Source organism: Anomaloglossus baeobatrachus, chromosome 5 (assembly GCF_048569485.1).
Source record: "Anomaloglossus baeobatrachus isolate aAnoBae1 chromosome 5, aAnoBae1.hap1, whole genome shotgun sequence".
Taxonomy (NCBI): domain Eukaryota; kingdom Metazoa; phylum Chordata; class Amphibia; order Anura; family Aromobatidae; genus Anomaloglossus; species Anomaloglossus baeobatrachus.
The window spans coordinates 470918944-470930984 of NC_134357.1; the positions used below are offsets into that span (position 1 = coordinate 470918944).

The 12041-nt window shown below is 49.0% G+C and overlaps 1 protein-coding gene across 1 annotated transcript in view; it reads left to right on the forward strand.

The window, feature by feature from the left end:
• The window catches only part of ARFGEF2 (ARF guanine nucleotide exchange factor 2), a 179760-nt gene that overhangs the window by 153095 nt on the left and 14624 nt on the right, over positions 1 to 12041 (forward strand). Inside the window, exons 31-35 of the mRNA XM_075350644.1 lie at positions 5946 to 6081; positions 6426 to 6564; positions 6644 to 6698; positions 6802 to 6916; positions 7694 to 7833. Coding sequence (XP_075206759.1) covers positions 5946 to 6081; positions 6426 to 6564; positions 6644 to 6698; positions 6802 to 6916; positions 7694 to 7833 — 585 coding nt within the window. The remainder of the gene's footprint in view (positions 1 to 5945; positions 6082 to 6425; positions 6565 to 6643; positions 6699 to 6801; positions 6917 to 7693; positions 7834 to 12041) is intronic.

The window sequence follows — 12041 nt, forward strand, 5'->3', positions numbered from 1 at the left end:
GGGGCATTATGGTTTTAACAATCTCGTTTGCACAAGCTCGGATAGGGAATCCGAAAATTCCAGCCGAAATGGCGGGCAAGGCTATTGACCGTAAAGGCATCTCGGCCTGAGAGGCCTGGGAAGCGTGTAGAATGGCTGCTTCGACTGCCTCTCGGAGGATCCGGCAACTGGTGTCATGTTGATTGGAATCATAAAGTGGGCCAACTGCATGAATGACTAGATTGCAGGGCAGGTTGCCTGGGCCTGTAATAGCAATACGTCCTGGTTGGACAGGGCCTTGTGTACGTACTAGGGCTTCTGAATCACGTTGTATAGATTCGCCTCCAGCCTTGACTATACGAGCAGCTAGGCCACCACTGTGGCGCAGGTGGCCGTTGGCAGGATTAACCACGGCTCCTACAGACATGGTAGTGATGTCTCCTTTTCCAACTGAGAGGAGGAGTGTGCCATTGGCACAGGCATGATAACGCTGAAAGACAGGGTCCCACTCCTCGGATATGGTAGAAAATGAATCCTGTGATCCTCCATCTGTATGGGGATTATCATAAGCCACACCGTCCTGTGCATAAGTAACACCCTCCTGTCCGGGTGGATCCAGATCAATAAGCTCATGTGACAGTGCAGAACGGGTAGTATGTGGTAGGGGCCTATGAGGTTGCAAAACTGGAGGTGCCACTGAGGATGCTGAAAGATTAGGACAAAGCAAACCGGGTTCAGGCACCGGGCTATAATAGGTGCCGGCTGGGGTGATGACTGGACAAAGTAATTGTGGTTTATGAGGTGTAGTAAGATGGCCACCACAGGAAGTTCCAGGCATCTGACTTCCGGGAGTATTGCCATGTTGGGACACTATGGGTGTACTGGGAGGGGCAGAAGCTACGGGCGGTGCCAGGGGCGTTACTTTTAAGGGCTCTAAACTAGTTTGCATTACAGCATGCAAAGGAGGGGTTTGGTTAATACCAGATACAGCAGATCCTAGAGAAGGAGAACGATGGGTCACAGTTGAAGGAAGACATTTAGTGACGTCAGAAACAGCAACAGGCAAAGGGGGGTAAAGGGGGGGACTGTAAGCTATAGCAGGCAGTGAATGAGGTCTTTGTCCTCCACAGTTATAACAAACACCACAATAATCAGGATTTTGGCAATCACAAACAGGGCATATCCATCCACCTGGACCAACGCCTGAATCGGCCGCGGAGCTATTGTAAGACGGCGGCAATGAGGTTTGTGAATCCATCACTTGAACCTTTGATTTTTCACTTAAAACATAACCATACAATTTAACATCTCCTTGGTCCACTTCAATCTCCTGCCAGCCCTCTTTCTGTAACACCGCAGCTGTCCGAAACCAAGCCCTTGCTGTATCTAACAGATTATTATCTTCAAGTATCCCCTTATTGGCGGTCAATATAGACTTCCATACACTGGGCTGCAGCCTGCCACCTGGTGGTAATCCAACAATTTTACACAATTTCTTACAATTTTTCGTATATTTTTTTCCCTTCTCGTTTTCCAACTAGAATACTAGCGCTCTCGGCATCCTCCGGAAGAACCGTTTTCCTTCTGAACAAAGTATACATGGTGCTTATTTGGATCGGCCGTTCCAATGGAGTCCTTTCTCGTCTCGTCCGCGTTTGTAACACGCTGACAGTGACACGCGTCTAATACGCAGGAGAATCCGCTAACTCCAGCACCCTTACCTTAACTAAAGTGAGTTCCTTTTCCCGCCTCGTCTGCCACGCAGACAGTGACGTGCGCCTGAACCGCAAGGGAATACGCTAAATCCACTTTAAGTTAACAGAACCCTTCCCGCCTCGTCTATTATCTATCCAATATTCAATATTCAACACTCAATATTTAATATTCAATATCTAATATTCAACATTCAATATCTAACAAACAGTGGCTGTGTTAACCGCAACACAGGGGAATCGCTAGTTCTCATACTTCTGTTCAAAAAGAAAATAACTCAACTGAAAACACCAAAAAAATGCATAAACCCGTCAGGTTCTGTTCCAATTTAAGCCAAAATAACACTTGTCTTTCTTTCAAATCATTACAACTTAATGTAGTATACAAAGGCTGCAGTCACCTCCTGTACATTAGCCCACTGACCCCTCCTCTCTCCTCGCTCCAAAGAGCTGCGCTGTTTTAACACCCGGCGTCTGCCTCTTCACCCTCCACCCCCCTTCTCCTTCACAGAACAAAGACAACAGCTGCGTCTGTGGGCATTCCAACCCGCCCCGCTTTCTAACACACACAAACTTTCCTCTTAGTGAAGAAATGCAGGCAAGGGGGGGGATTAACTATCAACCCCCCTGCTTTCTTTGTCTAAGACACTGCAGACACAGCGTGTAATACAATTCCCGCGCTCAGTCTGTGACTACCTCCCTTCTTCCTTTGGTCACAGCGAAGAAGAAAAAACTACAGGCAATTAACTCTTTGAAAACTAGATCAGAGCGTAGAATCTACAAGCTATCTATGAAGCTAAAAACACCGTTCACAATTAGCAATAAAAATAAAAAAAAAAAAAAAACGATCAGATCGTATGACCCACGGACCCTATGACGCTATGGGGTCTGGGTCCGTCTCTTTGTTCTTAGACTACCGGCGAAAGATTCAAGCCCGCTAAGGGTCAATAGCGTCAACCCCTTCCTCAGTTCAGGGATCAGACCTTTCGCCACAAGTCTCCGAAACCGCAGGCAAATCTCATATACATTATATATGACACTTACCTGCGATTTTGAGTGATCAGCTCCTGTTTCGGTGGCCTGTGGGTACTAGGAAACGATCCCTCGGATCCGAGATAGAAGTTCGGCCAATCTTTCTTACGGTATCCCAGCAGTGCCTCCAGTTGTTGAGGATGGATACAAGTGATCCCTTTTTCCCCGATCTGATCGTTGTTCCGAATTAAAATGTCGTTTGTGCACGGCGAAAAAGAATGATAATTAATTGGAAATCAATTAAAACTCTTCCTCTCACGACCAAGGCTGAGGCAAGACTGAAAATCTTTATTCTCGGACACTTAAACCACGAAGTAAAAGGGGTGTAAACAAAAGTTCTAGTCCAATCAAGTATCGTAGGTCAGGGCTTCATGACGTAGAGAGATCTGCATATGCCCCTTGGATTGGTCAATCCAAGGCTTCAGGAATTTCCCTTTGTCCATCTGTCTTGGGTGTAAACCAGGAAATGGTGGCCATCTTCAAGCTATACATATATAAATTTTAGTATATACTGAGTTTAAGGAAAATACACTGAATATGCAATATACTTATATAAACGTGTTAGTAAAAGAATAAAAGAGAACAAAGACATGCATAGATATGTGTGTTAGTTTACATCTTACTAAACTATATACCTGAGTCTATGAAATGGCTGAATTAAGTATTTTTGGATACTCAATTCTTTATCCTCAACAATCACACAACCGCTTTGAGCGGTCGGTAAGCAGCACCTGTGGTGCTGGCCCCACTGAGTGCCGAAGTGTACATATATATATGCTTATATGCTATACATTTACACTGTACGGTCGCACTGTTGATTTTTGGCTATATACCCTCCTGGATTGTACTCAGAGGAGACAACAGCATGTCGTCCGCAAAAAGCAAGGGTGCCAAAGCACAGGCTTACTTTGCAACCTGTACCTCATGTGCGGCTATACTACCGGCAGGTTCCACCGATCCTCATTGTGTGCAATGCTCGGCCCCTGTGGCACTTACTCAGCCGGAGCCTCTGCTACTGGTGGCCCAGGTGGAACCACCTGCTACCACTGTCCAGGTGACAGGGACGGAGTTTGCAGTATTTGCTGACAAACTGTCTGAGAGTATGGATAAATGGTCTGCTAAGATACTAGAAGCCTTACAGTCCAGACCGGTGACTCAGGCCCCGGGCACTGTTGAATCATTGACCCCAGGCCCCCCTCAGTTGGAGCAGCAAAGTGCTCCTGGGGTGACCCATAGGTCCCAGGGTGAGGTCTTTGACACGGACCGCAGTCCCAGGCCGCCTAAGCGGGCTCGCTGGGAAATTCCCTCGACTTCATCACACTGTTCAGGGTCTCAGCAGGAGGACTCTCTGGATGAAGAAGCGGAGGTAGCAGATCAGGATTCTGATCCTGAGGCCGCTCTCAACCTAGATACACCTGAAGGTGACGCCATAGTGAATGACCTTATAGCGACCATCAATCAGGTGTTGGATATTTCTCCCCCAGCTCCTCCAATTGAGGAGTCAGCTTCTCAGCAGGAGAAATTCCGTTTCAGGTTTCCCAAGCGTACATTGAGTACGTTTCTGGATCACTCTGACTTCAGAGAGGCAGTCCAGAAACACCGAGCTTGTCCAGATAAGCGTTTTTCCAAGCGCCTTAAGGATACACGTTATCCCTTCCCCCCTGACGTTGTCAAGGGCTGGGCTCAGTGTCCCAAGGTGGATCCTCCAGTCTCCAGACTGGCGGCTAGATCCATAGTTGCAGTGGAAGATGGGGCTTCACTCAAAGATGCCACTGACAGACAGATGGAGCTCTGGTTGAAATCCATCTATGAAGCTATCGGCGCGTCCTTTGCTCCGGCATTCGCAGCCGTATGGGCACTCCAAGCTATCTCAGCTTGTCATGCGCAGATTAATGCAGTCACACGTACGTCTGCTCCGCAAGTGGTGTCCTTAACCTCTCAGGCGTCGGCGTTTGCGTCCTACGCCATTAATGCTGTCCTGGACTCTGTGAGCCGTACGGCGGTAGCATCCGCCAATTCGGTGGCAGTCCGCAGGGCCATGTGGCTACGTGAATGGAAGGCAGACTCTGCTTCCAAAAAGTTCTTAACCGGTTTGCCATTTTCTGGCGACCGCCTGTTTGGTGAGCGATTGGATGAAATCATTAAACAATCCAAGGGAAAGGACTCATCCTTACCCCAGTCCAAACCAAACAGACCTCAACCACGGAAGGTACAATCGAGGTTTCGGTCCTTTCGGTCCGCGGGCAGGTCTCAATTCTCCTCGTCCAAAAGGCCTCAGAAGGATCAGAGGAACTCCGATTCATGGCGGTCTAAGTCACGTCCTAAAAAGACCGCCGGAGGAACCGCTCCCAAAGCGGCCTCCTCATGACTTTCGGCCTCCTCACACCGCATCCTCGGTCGGTGGCAGGCTTTCCCGCTTTTGCGACGCCTGGCTGCCACAGGTAAAAGACCGTTGGGTGAGAGACATTCTGTCTCACGGTTACAGGATAGAGTTCAGCTCTCGTCCTCCGACTCGGTTCTTCAGAACATCTCCGCCCCCCGAGCGAGCCGATGCTCTTCTTCAGGCGAAGTGCACTCTGAAGGCAGAAGGAGTGGTGATCCCTGTTCCTTTTCAGCAACAGGGTCACGGTTTTTACTCCAACTTGTTCGTGGTGCCGAAAAAGGACGGATCCTTCCGTCCTGTTCTGGACCTAAAACTGCTCAACAAACACGTAAAAACCAGACGGTTCCGGATGGAATCGCTCCGCTCCGTCATCGCCTCAATGTCCCAAGGAGATTTCCTAGCATCAATCGACATCAAAGATGCTTATCTCCACGTACCGATTGCTCCAGAGCATCAGCGCTTCCTGCGTTTCGCCATAGGGGACGAACACCTTCAGTTCGTGGCACTGCCTTTCGGCCTGGCGACAGCCCCACGGGTCTTCACCAAGGTCATGGCAACAGTAGTAGCAGTTCTGCACTCTCAGGGACACTCGGTGATCCCTTACTTAGACGATTTTTGTTTCATTTTTTTTCTTTTAAGATATTTTTACTATTTTTTTAGTTGTTCTCCTACTGCTTTAAGCATTTAACTGAGCAAATACTTATTTAACCTAGTGTCATGCCTCTAGTTTCAGGGCGTATACCCACTTTCCTATGTCCCCCAATGTATTTAATGAAAAAAAAAAAAATGTTTACAGTAAGTACAAAAATCAAATTTATAATTAATTTTTTTTTTTGTAGAAATCGGAGTGGATGACTACAACCTGTAACCACGCTCTCTACGCAATTTGTGATGTCTTCACCCAATTCTATGAGGCCCTGAACAGCGTTCTGCTCTCGGATATCTTTACCCAGCTACACTGGTGTGTGAAACAAGGTGCGAACCTCGCTGCTTATTCTTCTCATGCCTTATGTACATCACATTCATGTCCTATGCACATATAGTGCTGACTCCTGCCGACATATGGTAGATGCGGCGGTGAAACTCTGCAGATTCCCATTGTATGGAAAACTGATGGGAAAATGAGCCAATGCATTATTTTATCAGCCTTTTCATGCTGGGTGTATGTGTGTGGAATAGGCTGATTCAGAGTATGGGGAGATGGGAGAGGATTGGGCCATTCATGGATCTGTGTCACATGGAGGCAAATGATTACTGAAGCCAGCAGCAGGTGCTGTACATGCTTATATCCATTGCTTATTCTTGTCTGTGCTGCGCAGATAATGAGCAACTGGCAAGATCGGGCACCAATTGCCTAGAGAACCTGGTCATACTGAATGGAGAGAAGTTTAGTCCTGAGGTTTGGGATCAGACATGTGCCTGTATGCTGGATATCTTCAGGACAACAATCCCAAGTGTGTAAGTGTCGCACTGTCGTCTGCACATGATACTGGAGGGATGTCAAGTCCATTTATCAGATCTGGTTGTTCTTCTCTAGATTATTATCTTGGCGACCGTCTGGGATGGAAGATGATACCTCGGATAGGCGCTATGTGAGTGTAACACTTTGTGTGTTGTCTCTCCCTTCGTATTGTTAATGGTCTGACTATGGTGGTTTTCGTCTTTTGAGCATGGTTTGTTTTGTCTCCTATACAGGATCTGGATATAGATCGTCAGTCAATAAGCAGTCAGGACAGAAATCCCTCCGAGAGGGCTCACAGTCAGTTGTCCAATACCACAGAGGAGAACTGGAGGGGGAAGTCCAATGAGAGTGAGTCTATCCTCTCTTAGTGTAATATACATTGGAAGTCTGCAATCTGTAGTATAATATATAGTGCATACCTCGCCCTCGCCCTCCGGTGTCCCATACAAAGCACAGTCTACCCTCTTCTTCCGGTGTCGCATACATAGCACAGTCTATCCTCTCCCTCCGGTGTCACATACGGAGCACAGTCTACCCTCTCCCTCCGGTGTCACGTACGGAGCACAGTCTACCCTCTCCCTCCTGTGTTACATACGGAGCACAGTGTATCCTCTCCCTCCGGTGTCGCATATTGAGCAGTCTACCCTCTCCCTCCGGTGTCACGTACGGAGCACAGTCTACCCTCTCCCTCCGGTGTCATGTATGGAGCACAGTCTACCCTCTCCCTCTGGTGTCGCATATTGAGCAGTCTACCCTCTCCCTCTGGTGCCACATACGGAGCACAGTCTACCCGCTCTCTCTAGTGTCACATACGGAGCACAGTCTACCCTCTCTCTCCGGTGTCATATATAGAGCACAGTGTATCCGCTCCCTCTGGTGTCACATACAGAGCACAGTCTATGCTCTCTCTCAGGTGCCACATACGGAGCACAGTCTACCCTCTCTCTCCTGTGCCACATACAGAGCACAGTCTACCCTCTTTCTCCGGTGCCACATACGGAGCACAGTCTACCCTCTCGCTCCGGTGTCATATTTAGTCAATCTGTGTAGTGTGCTGTACTGGATTTGTCCTCCATCCTGTAAAGTGACTGGCTGCTGATTTGTCCCTTCTCTGTCTTTGCTCAGGACTTGCTGACCAGAAGTTATTTGCCGGGCTCCTTATAAAGTGCGTTGTGCAGCTTGAGCTCATCCAGACTATCGATAATATTGTCTTTTTTCCAAGTACCAGCAAAAAAGAGGACGCTGAACATCTGGCTGCAGCACAGGTCAGACCCTTTATATACAGTTCTGGGTTTTAGTGTCTACATTAACATAGGAATGTTAAATTAGAGGGATGTGGATATATATCCTTATACCAGAGAGGAATGGATCAGATTGGATATTTATCCTTATTTCTTTATCGTTCCTTTGGGAGACCCAGACCATGGGTGTTTAGCTTCTGCCTCCGGAGGACACACAAAGTACTACACTTAAAAGTGTAGCTCCTCCCTCTGAGCTTATACACCCCCTGGTAGCCAGTTCTAGCCTGTTTATTGCTTTGTGTCAGGAGGCATACATCCACACATGCATTCTCATCTGATTTATTGGACTTTTGGAAAGAGTTTGAAGAAAAGCGGGTCCATGTCTGGACTCCCGGCATGTCCCTTCTCACCCCACTATGTCGGCGGTGTTGTTAAGGTTGATTTACAAGGCTGCAGCCTTACATGCCGCGCTCCTTCACCATCCCTTCTGGGCTCTGGCTTGAAGTGGGAGCCAGCACGGTCTCCATGCCTGGCAGGAGTCCGGTCTCCATCCACAGCCCCTTGAGGATTCTGTTGGACCGGAGCACTCATCCCCAGGGACATGGCCCTGTGTCTCAGCAGCTAAGTACCTGAGACGTTTATGTTGGGGGTCCCGGTTCTTTATTGTAAGGGGAGAGTATTCTGTATGTGATTGTTTTAACTTTTCCGGCGGGTTCTCTAGCTTTTGCCTGAGAACCGCGCCGATGGTGCCTGCTTGTCGGCCTCGCCGCTTAAATTTAGGCCCCGGCTTCGCCGAAGTCCTAGTTTCATTTTCCTGCCCTCGCATGTCACTCATGCAGAGGGACAGGTTCGGCTCCTCCCGGCGGCCGTTCTACACAGGGGAGGGACACTCCCCACTGCTGGGGCGTCCCTCCTTCCCTGCAGGTCTCTATAGCCCTCCAGTTCCCGCTCTTTTATAGGAACGCCCTCTTCTCAGGCAGAGTTCACTCTGCTCTGGGACATCCTGCATTCTGCATCTCTGCTGAGGTGCTGCGACTTGGGGACCGGGCTTCGGGATCTGGAGGGCACACAACACCGCGCTCAGCGGTCTGGTAAGCCACAGCCAGTCTCCGGTTGTGGACCTCTGTATATTCTCCCTGGAGTTCATTCTCTGCAAAGCCCCCACTCCAGCAGCATGTCTCACACAAGGCGCAAGGCTCCAAAGCTTTATTCTGCATGCACTGCATGTAAGCTCCTGCTGCCTGAGCCGAGCACCTATCCACATTGTGATGTCTGCTCTAACTTGGCGGTGCCACAGCCTGGAGTCTCACCCCCAGTGGTCTCTCAGGCTGCTGCTGCACCTGTGATTGAACCCCCGGCCTGGGTAGAGTCCTTTTCTAGGTCCATATCCCAGTCATTTGCTGAGTCCATGGGGCTTTCTTTGTCGCTCCATTGGGAGACCCAGACAATTGGGTGTATAGCTTCTGCCTCCGGAGGCCACACAAAGTATTACACCTTAAAAAAGTGTAACCCCTCCCCTCTGCCTATACACCCTCCCGTGCATCACGGGCTCCTCAGTTTATGCTTTGTGTGGAAGGAGGCACACATCCACTCATGCTCCCATTTTAGTCAGCAGCAGCTGCTGATTTTATCGGTTGGAAGAAAAGAGGGCCCCCGGCATGCTCCCTTCTCACCCCACTAAGTCGGCGGTGCTGTTAAGGTTGAGGTACCCATTGCGGGTACAGAGGCTGGAGCCACATGCCGTTTTCCTTCACCATCCCTTAGAGGCTCTGGGAGAAGTGGGATCCTAACCGGTCATCCATTCACTGGGACCGGGCTCCCTCCGCAGCCCCTGTGGGAATCTGCCGGACAGGAGACTGTGTATAATCAGGGACAGGGCCCTGCATCTAAAGGTACTCTGTGTCCCCATGGGGACGGTGCATGGAGCGCTTGTTTCACAGACGCTGCAGCTGCTGCTGGTTTTGTGACAACCGGGACTTCCGCGCCGACCGCGCCTGTTTGTCGGCCGCGGTATTAAATTTAGTCCCCGGCTTCATTGCGGCCTAGTACCATAACTCCCGCCCCCGGGCCTGCCAGTCAGGGGTAAGGGCGGGACGGCCGGCCTGACGTCGGCAGTGAGGGCTGGAGCATACTTTAAGTTTCCTCCCCCTTCCTCACTGATCACTGTGGGGCACCAGATTCCCGCACTTTACTAGTCGCCGCCCACGGCTCCCTCCTCCCCTGAGAGCTCCGGCAGCCATTTTTACACACATTCTGCCGGTGGAGGATTTCAGGAACGAGCTCTGCAGCTCTGGGAGACCTAAGGCAGGGAATCTGGTGGACACACACCGCTTTGGGCGGTCGGTAAGCCACACCGGTCACCCGGTGCTGGTCCCCCTAGGGTGCCGAAGTATGTGTGTGTATATATATATATATATGTATGTATGTATGTATATATGTATATATATATATATATATATATATATATATATATATATATATATATATATATATATATGTATATGTATATATATATATATATATATATGTATATGTATATATATATATATATATATATATATATGTATATGTATATGTATATATATATATATATATATATATATGTGTATATATATATATATATATATATATATATATATGTATATGTATATGTATATGTATATGTATATATATATATGTATATGTATATGTATATATATATATATATATATATGTATATGTATATGTATATATATATATATGTATATATATATATGTATTTGTATATATTTTCTCTGTTCGGCCGGGTTGTTTTGCTTTTGGCTATATACCCTCAGTGATCACTCTCCTAGGAGACAACAGCATGTCGTCCACAAGGAGCAAGGGCGCTAAGGCAAAGGGTTATTTTGCAACCTGTACCTCTTGTGCGGCTATGTTACATGCAGGTTCCACCTACCCTCACTGTGAGCAATGCTCGACCCCTGTTGCACTTGCTCAGCCGGAGCCTCGGACACTAGTGGGACCCTCGGCTCAGGCAGACCCTCCTGCTTCCCCTGTCCAGGCGGCAGAGACAGAGTTTGCAGTTTTTGCTGAGAAACTCTGAGTCGCTTTCACAATCCATGGCTCAGTCTATGGACAAATGGTCTGCCAAGCTACTAGAAGCCTTGCAGTCCAGACCGGTCCTTACACATGCCCCGGGCACTGTTGGATCATCGTCTCCAGGCCCCTCTCGGTCTGCGCCGCAGCGTGCTCCCGGGGTGGCCCCTAGGTCTCACGTGGAGGACTCCGGCACGGACCACAGTCCCAGACCGGCTAAGCGGGCTCGCTGGGAATCTTCCCCGACTTTCTCACGCTGCTCGGGGTCTCAGCTTGAGGACTCTCTAGAGGATGAGGCGGACGTCGCAGCTCAGGGCTCTGACCCTGACGTTGCTCTCAATCTTGAAACACCTGAAGGGGACGCCATAGTAAATGACCTTATAGCGTCCATCAACCAGGTGCTAGATCTTTCTCCCCCAACTCCACCTATAGAGGAGTCAGCTTCGCAGCAGGAGAAACACCAGTTTAGGTTTCCCAAACGTACACGGAGTGCGTTTTTTGATCACTCCAACTTCAGAGATGCTGTCCAGAAGCACAGAGCATTTCCGGACAAGCGCTTTACTAAGCGCCTTATTGACACACGTTACCCCTTCCCCTCTGACGTAGTTAAGGGTTGGGCTCAATGTCCCAAGGTGGATCCTCCAGTCTCTAGACTGGCGGCTAGATCTGTAGTATCAGTTGCAGATGGCTCATCGCTCAAGGATGCCACTGACAGGCAGATAGAGCTCCTGGTGAAATCCATCTATGAAGCCACAGGTGCGTCTTTTGCACCGGCCTTTGCAGCCGTGTGGGCACTCCAAGCTATCTCAGCTTGTCTGTCTGAGATTAATGCGGTCACACGTACCTCTGCTCCGCAAGTTGCGTCTTTGACTTCTCAGGCGTCGGCTTTTTCGTCCTACGCCATGAACGCCGTCCTGGACTCTGCTAGCCGTACAGTGGTAGCATCCGCTAATTCGGTGGCAGTCCACAGGGCCATGTGGCTACGCGAATGGAAGGCAGACTCTGCTTCCAAGAAGTTCTTAACCGGGTTGCCGTTTTCTGGCGACCGATTGTTTGGCGAACGATTGGATGAAATTATTAAGGAATCCAAGGGAAAGGACTCGTCCTTACCCCAGTCCAAACCGAAGAGACCTCAGCAACGGAAAATACAACCGAGG